Source organism: Micropterus salmoides, unplaced genomic scaffold, assembly GCF_014851395.1.
Source record: "Micropterus salmoides isolate LMB-PRFRI ecotype aquatic unplaced genomic scaffold, ASM1485139v1 Ms_hic_scaffold_19, whole genome shotgun sequence".
NCBI lineage: Eukaryota > Metazoa > Chordata > Actinopteri > Centrarchiformes > Centrarchidae > Micropterus > Micropterus salmoides.
In genome coordinates, this window is record NW_024041039.1 from 5949177 (window position 1) to 5961705 (window position 12529).

At 38.7% G+C, this 12529-nt stretch overlaps 2 protein-coding genes across 2 annotated transcripts in view; one reads left to right on the forward strand and one right to left on the reverse strand.

Annotated features, from left to right (window-relative positions):
- Positions 1-66: 66 nt before the first annotated feature.
- On the forward strand, positions 67-988 carry LOC119910978 (creatine kinase, testis isozyme; the record flags this gene model as incomplete). Its single annotated transcript, XM_038729850.1, is given in 3 exon segments — positions 67-190; positions 294-483; positions 619-988. Coding segments are annotated over 3 exon segments (493 nt in total), but the record flags the coding sequence as incomplete, so codon positions are not given.
- A 1034-nt stretch (positions 989-2022) lies between these two features.
- The window catches only part of LOC119910977 (MAP/microtubule affinity-regulating kinase 3-like), a 58670-nt gene continuing 48163 nt past the window's right edge, over positions 2023-12529 (reverse strand). Inside the window, 2 exon segments of the mRNA XM_038729849.1 lie at positions 2023-2897; positions 4876-4920. Coding sequence (XP_038585777.1) covers positions 2552-2897; positions 4876-4920 — 391 coding nt within the window. The 3' untranslated portion in view covers positions 2023-2551.

Below are 12529 nucleotides of genomic sequence, written 5' to 3' on the forward strand. Positions count from 1 at the left end.
TGTATTTTTCTCTTGGGAGATTTCATTTTGAAGGGCCCTGAAGAATTAAATGTGTTCTGTCTGAAGGCACAACGATAACAAGACATTCCTGGTGTGGGTGAACGAGGAGGACCACCTGCGCGTCATCTCCATGCAGAAAGGTGGCAACATGAAGGAAGTGTTCAACCGCTTCTGTACCGGACTCACCAAGGTTGGTAGGAAATGTGACAGTCAGTTTACAGGAACTGAAAGATGTTTCATTCTTTATTTAGATTTGTACGACGGTTCATTATTAATCTGGTTTTGTGTCTAAGATCGAGAGCCTGTTCAAGGAGAGAAACCATTCATTCATGTGGAACGAGCACCTGGGCTACGTCCTCACCTGCCCATCTAACCTGGGCACCGGCCTGCGTGCAGGTGTGCACGTCAAGCTGCCCAACATAAGCAAACATGCCAAGTTTGAGGAGGTTCTCAAGAGGCTGAGGCTCCAGAAACGTGGAACTGGTATGTAGAAACTTTCTTATTGTAGTTGCTAAACTTTAAATATTTAAATCTCTTTAAAACCTATGTTCATTTACCCTTCCACGCAAAGCTTAATTATTTTGGTCAGTGTGTAAGCGTTTGTCTTGTCACCAACAGGTGGCGTGGACACTGCTGCTGTGGGCGGAGTGTTTGACATCTCAAACGCCGACAGACTCGGCTTCTCTGAGGTGGAGCTGGTGCAGATGGTGGTGGATGGAGTCAAGCTGCTGGTGGAGATGGAGAAGAGGCTGGAGAAGGGCCAGTCCATCGACGACATTATGCCCGCCCAGAAGTAAAACCATCCCGACATCTCCCCTCCTCCTCTCCCTGTACCTTCCCCACCCCCTCTCCCCCCTCCAGTCTGAATGAATGTTTGACTCTGTCCAGGAATGCACTCTGTATTACGGTTTGGATTTGTTAATGTATTTAAGACAAAACTGTTCCCGTTCGGTGAGGATGGATCTGAAATAAAAAATGTTCTCGTTAAGCTTGATCTCTTGGTGGTAAATATTTCAGTTCTGGAAACTGTCATTGAGGCATTTCTAGATTCTGACATCACATGACAGAGCTACACCTGCAGAGCTTCTGCAATCAAAACCTTTACAAGGTTTCAGTGTAGAAATGTAAGAACTGTTTCACTCAGACTTGAGCTGATGAGACGATTCCCTGAATGCAGCGTGTTAGTACAGATGTCAAACGCAGTTTAAACCACAGGATGTTTAACTTTAGGAGACCATGTTTTAGAGTCAAGCCAAAAGCATCACTTCAGTGAGCTGTTGTCTTAAGTTGGACTTAAGCAGTGAGGCAGATGTCAAATACTGGAGCTACACTCAAGATCTTTGACATTAAAGATTAGGTTGAGACCAAATCACTGGGCTTCAAAACTACCTGACCATCCAGGTAACTGTCTAAACCTATTTTCCCAGTAAATTAAACCATGTCATCTACTCCAAATGCTGACTAGGGTCCTGCAGCATGCAAGGCACCACACTTAAAATACTACAGGTACAAACTATTCAGTCCCTTCTGTAATGTAATTCAGGAAGGGAAACTTTCATATTCTAGGTTCATTAAATATTTCAAAGGTGCTAAATCCAGTATATAAAATACTAATTAACTCAACACCTACAAAGGTTTCCTGAGCCTTTGATCTCCCAGTCTGGTTCTGGTGCTCAGTGCACTTTTCCATGAAATCCAAATTTTTTTGAGATGCTCCTGTACTTTCTTTGTGGGATTTGTCTTAGTTCAGTGTCTTAAAATGTAAAGAGGATCTTGGCTGGAGTTAACCAAATAATTACTAACAAGTTAGACTTTATTTCTATAACGTACAAGCCCATATTTCCTAAAGTCTTTTTACTTTTAACCATCCATATTGTCCTTTTTCAAAAAGTTTCACACTGAGCCAAACACTTAAAAACCCTGGAATGAAGCTCCACACCAAAACAACAAAAAGCGAAGCAAACGTTTTATATTTTCATCTCGACTGTATCCGGATACAAATGATCGGGCGTGAGACGGGACGTTCAAGTCGACAGACACTTTAATTTGAGACATGAGTGACCCCTTAACCATGTGGGCATTTTACACGGACTCCCCATCATCTCTACTTTTTAACAAAATACAAAAGGAAAAAAAAACAAACAAGAACAAAATGAGTATTGCAGTGAAGCCGTCTTGAAAGTAAGATACATTATTTACACTGAAAACAAAAACGCTACGTAATTTTTTTTCTTTTTCAAGGAGAAAAAAAACAAACAAAAAAAAAAAACAAGAAATAAATAAGACTAGAAATGTTTTTTTTGTCCACGTTCACAGCATGACAAATCATATTCAACTCGTTAATGTCGACCCCGTGTGGCCAGAATAGACTTAGTATTAGTAGGTAATTCAGTGATTATTGCCAAAAGCCTTAATCTATACATTATAATATTCAATACATACTCTGTATTTTGTTTTTTTAAAAAAGGAGACATTTGGAAACTGCTACTTGGATGATTGTACAGCTTAAATACTTCTAGATATATATATGTATACTTTTAAACCCTTTTGTTCATAGCTTTAACTCGTTGGCAACTTTGGAAGCAATGTTTTTGAAAGCGATGGATGATCCGGATATCCGTTTGAACCTGACGCCGTTGAGGGAGAGACGGGGCAGCTTGCAAACCTCCATCTCCCACTGGACCAGGTTTTCAGCTTGCCCGTCCCCGTGGACGCAAAGAAGCAGGAAACTCTCTTGCTGTTCGTAGTCGCAGTTGTTGGCATCGAGCACCTTGCGAATCTCCCGCATGATATCACAAGGCTCCATGGAGCTGGTGGTCCTCATACTCCAAGTGAATCTGAGGGAGCGGGGTTTACTGTCTTTATTTTCCCCTTTTTGATCCCCAGGTACATGGCGACTGTCGGGGAGGAGAGAAAGAGAACAAAAACAAAACAGAAAAGTTTTAATATAGCAGATTTGGTTCGCTGCTTTTTAAGTCAAAATTTGGATATAAAAGATTCAACCGCCACTTTGACTGTTTCACGAAAAATAATTCAGCTTTTCAGTCTTTGTTCGAATAGATATTTGGTGTTTATCAGTCAAAGCGTCTGGCAGAGCAGACAAACCTACAAGCCACAGACAAGATTTAAAGGAATAGTTGGACATTTTGGTTTTATTTGCTTTCCTGCTGAGAGTTAGAGCACATCGACACCTCTCTCTCGTCTGTAACACTGAAGCTACAGCCGCTTAGCTTAGCTTAGCACAGAGACTGGAAACCGTGAAAACAGCAAAATCCAGTTACTAATTAACATGTTAAAAACAAGAAAAAGATTTTAAAAATGGGATGGTGATGGCGCAATGGATAAGACACATGCCTTTGGTGTGAGAGACCCGGGTTCAATCCCCCACTGTGACCCATCCACCAATGTGTCCCTGAGCAAGACATTTAACCCCTCGTTGCTCCAGAGGCGTGCGACCTCTGACATGTATAGCGATTGTAAGTCACTTTGGATAAAAGTGTCAGCTAAATGAATAACTGTAATGTAATGTCAAAATGACATGTTTAGGTTTTACTGGTTTATTTATAAGCTTCTCTTCTAACTCCAAGCAAGAAAGCGAATAAGCACATTTCCCAAAATGTCTAAAACTATTCCATTAAACATTATTTAGCTTGGTGCTGGTGTTTCGTTTCCACCAGGCTACACTCTAACCCCAGTTTAAGCCTCTCACATTTTATCATTACATTCAAGTCACAGAGCCAAACAACAAACAAATACCCAGTCCTCTTTACAACAACTAAAAAGGTTGTTTCACCACATTTCTGGAATCCTCAGAGTCTTTTAACCATCTGGATGAAAGATTTTTAACCCGTTTCTAACTAATGTGATACTGGTTCCTTTTTTGAGGTATCGGGAAATATCTTACGTCTTTGCTCAATTTGTACGACACAAACCAAAATTAAAAACTATTAACAGTTAAATCTGTCTTTTATTTTTTTAAAGACCGCTTTGTGGCAATTCTTTGTCTTTCGTACTCCAGGATGCTGGAGTTACATGGTCTGGTCCTTAAATCATGTCACCATGATGCCTCACTTTCTTTTCATTTATTTTATCATACAAACAAACTAATTTAATCAAAGCGTGATGGGAAATATTGAACTCAATTCTAGCAGATAAACCAATAAAAAGAAAAGATAAATTTTCAAGGATATTCAAGTAAAAAAAAGGTCTAAACGAACAGTGTGCAGAATTTTTTCCATACTTTTAAGAGTGTAATCACAGTTATTTAGAATATGCTATAAAAGACGGAAACCAAATATCTGAACTTGTTTTGTTACAATATTGCAACACAGAGATTTTACATTAATGTTGTTTAAAATGAACCAGGAGAACAAAAAATGCAGTCGAAACTTTGAAAACGGGTTAAAACATTGTTTCACTCAGCTGAGGGACGAACATTTTATTCATCCAGATGGTTAAAAGAAGTCTTTGCTGATTCTGGAAATACCTTCAGAACACCGTTTTTAAGTTTTTGTAGTTATTTTTAGGACAAATTCCGTGACTGTGAATGTAATGTAAACTGGGGATAGACACATCCATGCTGTATTGACTGCAGGTTTGTTTTGGGAGAGTATTGGGAACATTTTATAGGTTGACAAGGAATATAAATATGCCATGCTAACAAGAGCAGCACACGAGTACAGTGCCATGCAAAAAATAAAATAAAATAAAAACAACAAGCTGCAACACTCAAAAAGCAAAGCTCAAATACAAGACACAGTTTCCAAACACATTCAATCGTCCCGGGAGAAACCAAGCAGAGAGGGTTTGAGACTGCAGACGTGGACAAACTGAAGCCTATACGTTTATAAAAAAAAGAGGGGCAGGCAACCTCACCTTGAGCCCTCAAGTCTCCCGTTTCTCTCAAACTCGGTTGAGACTCTGAGGCGCATGAGAAGATCAGACAGGGAGGAAGAAAAACAAGGAGAAGAAAAAAAACAAAACTTGTGGGTTGTGCACGACAGCAATAACTTCAGATCAATTCCAGTGAATAAAAAAAAAAAAAAGAAGAGAATATGTGACGTGTAATAAGAAGTGACACCGAAGTGAAACGACGACGAGAGCCACCACCGAAAAAAAAAAAACAACCCAACAACAACAACAGAGAATACAAAAAGACACGGAAGATTTTTTTTACTTGAAGAATCATGAGAAGAAAATAAAGACAAGTGATGAATGTTCAGACTGTGACCCCAAACTGAAACCAACAGATTAAAGCAGACATGAAGAAAAACAATCTTTTAAAAACACAAAGCAGGACGGAGAGATGCATCTCATGAACACGTGCAAGTGTGTCGACCCAAAGCAGCAGAACAGCAGCATCAGCTCGAGACTACAGTTTGAAGAGGAAAACTATGGTGCATTTATGTTCTACTTCTTTCCTTCTACTTTCATCCTTAAATTTATTTAAAATCTATATATTGGAACAGAAAATAGATCTTCAGCCGGATCCTTTAATTCCCTTTTTCGTGGGTTTAAAGTATAAATGGGTGATGTGGCTAAAATTAAATTTATTAATAAGCAAAATTATCTTACGAATATGATTAATTGTTGACACTAAAAACTGTATTATGAGAAAAAAAAGAAATCTTAACTCCTTAAGTCCATCTGATGAACTTTCCTCCTAAGTCTTCCTCAGTGGAGTTAAAAAAAAGAAACAACTTAAATTATAATAAGTGTAAAGCTACCTTGATGTTGAATGTGATAAAACGTCATCTTCTGCTACAAATCAACTAAAATGTGAAAAACAAATCCTTAATCTGGGACTCATTTTGTCAGATTTTAATTTAAAAATTTTGCTAAAATTTGATCATATCTTAATATCATTTTGTGAAAAGTCAAGAAAGAATTATCGGCAAACCCTTTTTTAAAAAGCTTTATAATGAGATGTTTTTAAAGACGTCTTTTTTTTGTTTTTTTTTATTGACTTTATATTTGTTAATTGGGGTCATTATTTGTCGTTCGTAAGCTGCTGACTGTGTCTTTGTTCTCAGGTCTCCTTTAAAAGACTCGATCTTGATCTGAAAGAGGCCACTTCACTGATTAAAGAAATTTAAAAGTAGCTTAATCTTAAAAGCTACGCCCACAAACAAAACTGGGCCACATGCAGATGAACACAGACACAGCTTGCAACGTTTCTGGGTTTGATGCAGGTGGTTAACGCTCCCTGAAACATGAAGCCTGGGCTGAAACTCAGGCTCTTGAAGTAAACGTCCGTAAGCTCGTCAGCCATGAGAGCGAGATCATGGCCGAACGTTCAGATTTCCGCTGTCTCTCTGCTAAAAATGACTTTTAATTCATGAATAAAAGCTGCAAAATAGACCTGACTCTAACGCCATTTAACACATTAGTGTCATATATATCACTTGAGTCATTCAAGCTTAGGTAAAATAAGTGTTTTACGATCAACAGAACTTTGTCACATGATTTCTTTGTGCATGAACGTGGTTCCACGACGGTATTTGTTGGTATTATTAGTAAATAGTGGCAGAGTTGATTTGGATTTGGCAGCACATGATGAAATGTTAGGATATTTAAAGTAGTTTGTTTCCAGTCTTCTGTGTCGGCCTGGTTTTATTACAGAGACGCAGTTAAGAAAAATCCTTTACATCAAAATGGCACAGAGCTGTTCTGAGAATCGGGTCTACATAGAGTATAAGTTGAGCTTTACGTGGTGTCTGAAAGCCTTTATTTAAACGTCTATAATGAATGACAGAAAACAGATTGGCTGCAGAAACCATTAGGGTCAAGATCTGAAGGTTTTTCTTTAAATAAATGTTACCCGATCACAGCTTGCTAGCTCATTATTTTTTACTCGTCACAGCAAAGAAACGCTCGGAGAGATAATGTTTTCCCTTTTAAGAAACAGCTCGTTTCATGAATCACATCCACACAAATGGCCGATATGTCTGTGCTCGCAGTCGAGATTAAAAAAAAATCGGGCAACATCCTACGAGATGTACCACGAGGGGAGGTTTATAACATGGAAATCTATCCTGTTAATAAGGCCACTGTAGGTCATAAATAATTTGATCAGGTGTTTAATTTGCTTGATTAGACAAAAATATGCACCTTCTGTCATTTTTTTTTGATAATTATTCCTGATTATTATTACTGTTAAGAGTATTTTTTCCACATCACTTGACTCTTCAAACAATACATTTCCTACAAACACAGAGCAGCTGTGTTTATTTTTAGAGGAGGTGTTAATGTTCTGGCTCTTCACAGTGACTCTCGAGTGCTTTTACTGTTTGACAGACAGGAAACCGGTTCCTGAATCACTACAAAACACAAGGACAATGCCTGAGTAACATAACAGAAGATTAGATTAAAAGCAAAATAAGCAGTAAGCTCCCTGCTCCTCCGACAGGACGGGTTTGTGGCGTCAGGCTCCCAGCATGCACTGCAGCCTGGAGAACAGAAAAACAGGACGTGTGGAGGAGGAAGTGGCTCCAAACTCCAAGACAGCTCAAGAGACTCGACAACAAGGGGACAAGTGAACAGACAGGACTGACAGCAGGTCCTGGGTCGGTCAGAGAGGCTGTGAAAATCACAAGGCCGAGGGAGGGAAGGAGGGAGGGAGGGTGAGGGGTGAGAGGTGGGAGGGGGTGAGTCCCTCCACATTAACTGACACGCAAGACTCGAGTCTCAGAAGAGAAAATTGAGGGATTGAAACAGCCCCTTACTCTAGATCTTCATCTTCCTACAACTCTCTATATCTTCCGCTCCTGAATCTGAAAGAAAAAACGGGGAATCTGAAGAAAAATAAAATAACTGCGTTTTTGTTCTCAATGGACACATGACAAAAGAAAGAAAGAGAGAGGGAAAGAATATTAACAATGTATGACATGGGGACAGGCCAAAAAAGAAGATGGAAAACATGGAAGGAATGATGAGAAGGAAGGAAGGAAGGAAGGAAGGAAGGACAGGCAAGAGAGGGCAGAAGACTTACTAAGGGTCTTTCCTCCCTGGGTAGAGGGGATGGCAGGCCCTGTTTTGGCCGTCTGCCGTTTGGCCGGGTCAATACTGACCCTAGGCGGAGAGGAAGAGCAGCAAGAGGTCAAGGTTAAAGGACACAGGAAGGTTAGGAAGACAAAAACACACAAACTGTGAGGAGAGGAGGAGGAGGAGGAGGAGGTGGCTGAACCTAAAACGAGCCTAAAGGAGGAGCAAAATGAGGTTGGTTAAATCCAAAGATGTGATGAAGAGGGTCGAAACTGATAAAATGTAGTAAAAGGTGAGTCACAAGTATAACCGAATTATTAATAATATTGTTAGTTAAATAATTAAAGTGTAGTGAGAGTCTAGTCTTGTTTGCAGCTCTGTAAGGCTGTACAACAGAGCTCTGAGCTTAACGCTAACATGCTCACAATGCTAATAAGCTGATGTTCAACAGGTATAATGTTCACCATCTTAATTTAGCATATGCTAATTAGCACAAAACAAAGTACAACTGAGGCTGAATGTCAGAGCTCACTGAATGAAAGGTCAAAGGATCACAGACGTCCTTAGGATTATTGTGCCAATCCATTCAATAGTTCGAGATATATTAAAGCATAACTCTTTAAATAATATTACAAAGAGTACGGTCACATCATCTTCATCTTCTCCCTGTTGTTAAGCAACGTCAACAGAAAACTAAAATTATGATAATTAATCATTAAATGTAATTTATAAAAAAGCACCATGGCTTCTCCAAAGTGATGATTCACTGTGTTTCTGTTTTACACGAAATGAATATCTTTGGGTTTTGGACTGTCGGTCGGACTAAACAAGAAATTTGAGGACGTCTCTTTGGGCGACGAAAAGATATAAAGCTGATAAGTAAATTAATTTTTACACTCCACTTTAATAATTTAACAAAGATTATTTATTACATTTATTAACATTATTATATTTCTGACTCATCTGATAACCTTTTAGAACCTTTTGTCTGCATGGAAATGAGGACAAACACAAAAAAAACAAAAACAAGGTGCTAAGAGTGAGATGATGACAGAGGACACCAGAGTTCACCGACGACTCGAGGCTCTGGATGATGAGGATGTCGACAGAGGAAGAAGACTGATCACCAATCAGCCACCAGAGGGCACTGCTGAGCCTTGAGACGGCACCCAGCGAGGGCCATTAAGCTCCTCCAAGTGGTTCTGTCGGCAGTGGCTGGGTGCAGTTTGGCTTGTCAGGTTTTATTTTTGGTGTCTTGGCCTGATGTCAGATCAGTTTCACACCCTTCTTTCAACAGTTCAACAATCAACCGTTTTTCTGAGTGAAAAATTAAGTTATTGAGTCTTCTGCAGTCTCAATTAGACAAATCAATCGAGTGTCTTCCAGAGTTTCATTCTTTGTAGGACAAAATTCCCCTTTTTTGTTTCCTTGCTGAGTCACAGCAGAGACCAGTGACAACATGGAACTAGACTAGATGACTGACAAAAAATAATGCACATTATTTTAAAATTAATTCTATTATTTTAATATTCTAATAAATTGTGAGAGAAAAAAACAGCTGGTTTTAGCTTCTCAAATGTGAGAATTTTATGATATTCTTTGTCTTATATTATAGTAAACTGATTTTCTTTTGGGTGTGGACTGAAAGATAAAACAAACACGTCATAAATACATAATCTTATATCCTACTATTTTCTGACAGTTTATAGCAAAAAAAAAAAAAAAAAAAAAAAAAATCACATTTATTATGAATGAAATGAATCGTTAGTTTGATTAGTCTGTCATCACTGACAGCTGAAGCCTCATATCAACTTGAGGGGAACTTCAGAATGTATTATGATTATTAATAATAATAATTTTGTCCTTTCAACACAAAGCTATACAAAGAGAAAACTAAAAATTAAAAAACAAGCCTGCACTGCCATTAAATTAAGTAAATAAGTTATTTCGAGTGAAAAAAATTTAATAGAATACCCAAAGAACGAAACAAATAAGATAAAAACAGTAAAATAAACCAATTAAATGGTGGAACTAGAAAAATAAAACATCAATAAAATAATAAAGAGTTTTAAGAAGAGATTTTACCCTCCATTATTTACACTGAAAAAACTTTATGAAAGGATCTCTGCACAGGAGGAGTGATTACAGCAACGTATAATGCCTTCAATGTATAATTGGGCGTTCGATATAGTTTAAGTAGACTGTGTTGTATACTGCGTGTAGCTTTGATGAGTCAAGATGAAATATAGTACTTGTTAAAAACTATTCTGAAAAGCTGTACATTATATTTTACGTTATGCATTTGCGGTCATTTGCGTTACTATAAATTTGTGTATCCACTGGGAGTTAATGTGATATTTTGCACAAAGTGCTTTAAAATAGAAGGATATTGTTTTGCGTACTTAGTATCTTTGGCGATCTATAGCTCACATAACTGATCAGCGAAGGACTGTGGTGACTCTGACGGGCTTGAAATACCAATAAATCCGGTTCAGGCACACCAAACGTTCCCAAAAACAATACAGGAAGTATGAAGACAAAAGAACTGACCGACAGTAAAAATCTTTTTGAAAGGCCTTTTACTTCCTATAGCTGTGAGCAAATGCAATGCAAAACCCACTGAAACACTTGACACCGCTGAATAGATCAACCAAAGTCCTGCACAAACACAACAACCCAGAGAAAGCTATAATTAAGAAAAAAAAAAAAAAAAAAAAAACAATTCTGCTTTTTTTTCCAGCTCTTTATGACCCGAACATTTCCTCCTCTGTCTGAAAACAGGGAAAAATATCATCTGTTGTGATTCCTTCTGTTGTGACAGCCACGATAAATCACATCTGGCCCAGAGAGTGTTAAAAAAAACAACCCGTTTTGTGGTGAATAAATGCAGCAGGATAATGTTTAAGGCACCGTCTAAAATGTGCAGTTTCAAAACAGCAGGGAGAGAGATAGTTCAGTCGTTCACAGCAGTCCTTGTGGTGACAAAACAAAACCACAAATCAATGGCAGCTGTAAGAAGCGGCCCCATGCATGCATTGGCAATCGATTAGTGGCAAGCGGCTTTGTTGTCGCTGTTTGGTTAATCGACTGATTGGTTCAAGGAGTTCTGGTCTGCTCTCCCAATCAGCCTTTATCCACTCAGACCAACCACAGCCAAACGGAGTACATTTACACACACACACAGAAACACCAGTTCAAACCTGATCAATGCAGAAGTCCATCTGATAACATGATCATTTAGATTTATAATAATGTCTTCTTCAATTAACCCTCAGACCAACATGGTTTCATATGACATTTTTGAAAGCACGCTTATTTAGTTTGTTGCTAAGAGTAAGATAAGAAGATTGATACCACTCTTGTATTTATATATCTGTAAATATGATAAGCTGCAGACAGAAGCTAGCTAGCCTAGCTTAGCACAAAGACTGGAAACAGGGGGAAACTGCTAGCCTGACTCAGTCCAAAAGGTAACAAAATCCACCTACGGGAACTAATACAACAATCCTGCAAATGTATTGTGTTCCAAAGAGAGGTATTTACATAGCGTATCATCGTTGCTATAAATGGGTTGGACAAAATAATAGAGACACATGTCAGTATAACCAGAGATGTTTTAAGAGGAGACACGCCACTTAAAAAAATCCTACTTATTACTTAAAGAATCCTACAACTCTATAGGGAAAAGACCGTTATCTCGCACCTCCCGCTAGAAAGCCAATAGTCTGCTTTTAATGGCCGAGCTGGTCAACATATTAAGCCAATGGTGCGACGTAATGCGTCACTACTACCACATATGCGTAGCAGAAGTATAACCGGTGGGGAAAAAAAAACAACACTTTTTAAAACCTTATTTTGGGGAAAAGTCACATTTATTTCAGTTTTTTTCATCAGATTTTAATGGTAATTCTGTACATGTAGTTTTTCTGTCCCAGTGACCAGTCAAAGTGCAGTTATGTCTCTCTCCTATTCATTTAGACAGGGGCCTGACAGGAGGCATTACCAAGATGGCTGCCGAGTGACGGGTCTTGCCTAAAAAGACTGAGTGTATCTCCAGGTAACACAGCGAACAAGTCGACCCCACAAAATGTGGAGGTAATTAAGCGTTACTAGGATTAGAAACTGTAGTGTTATTACTGGATTTTAAAGTGCAATCCCATTCACTACTCCTTGCAGAGAAAAGTTGCCTTTGGACAGAGCCAGGCTAGCTGTTTCCCCCTGCTTCCAGTCTTTATGCTAAGCTAAGCTAACCAACCCAACCGCTGGCTCCAGCTTCATATTTAACGTACAGATATGAGAGTGCTTTCACTCTTTACTACTAACTCTCAGCAATAACATTAACACTAGCCTTTTTGATGAGTTAGATCACTTGGGTTACTAGTGTAAAACCACTTTAATCTGATTATAAACTGCGTGCATGTAAATGTACCCAGCGAGAGTTTTGTTCTTCTAAGCGGTGTGTTAGTTGAGTGCCAGCAGCCCCACACGTCTGTAGAGTCTCAGAGGAAGTTTTTCAGAGGGGTTTGTTTTCGTTATTTTTGGCACA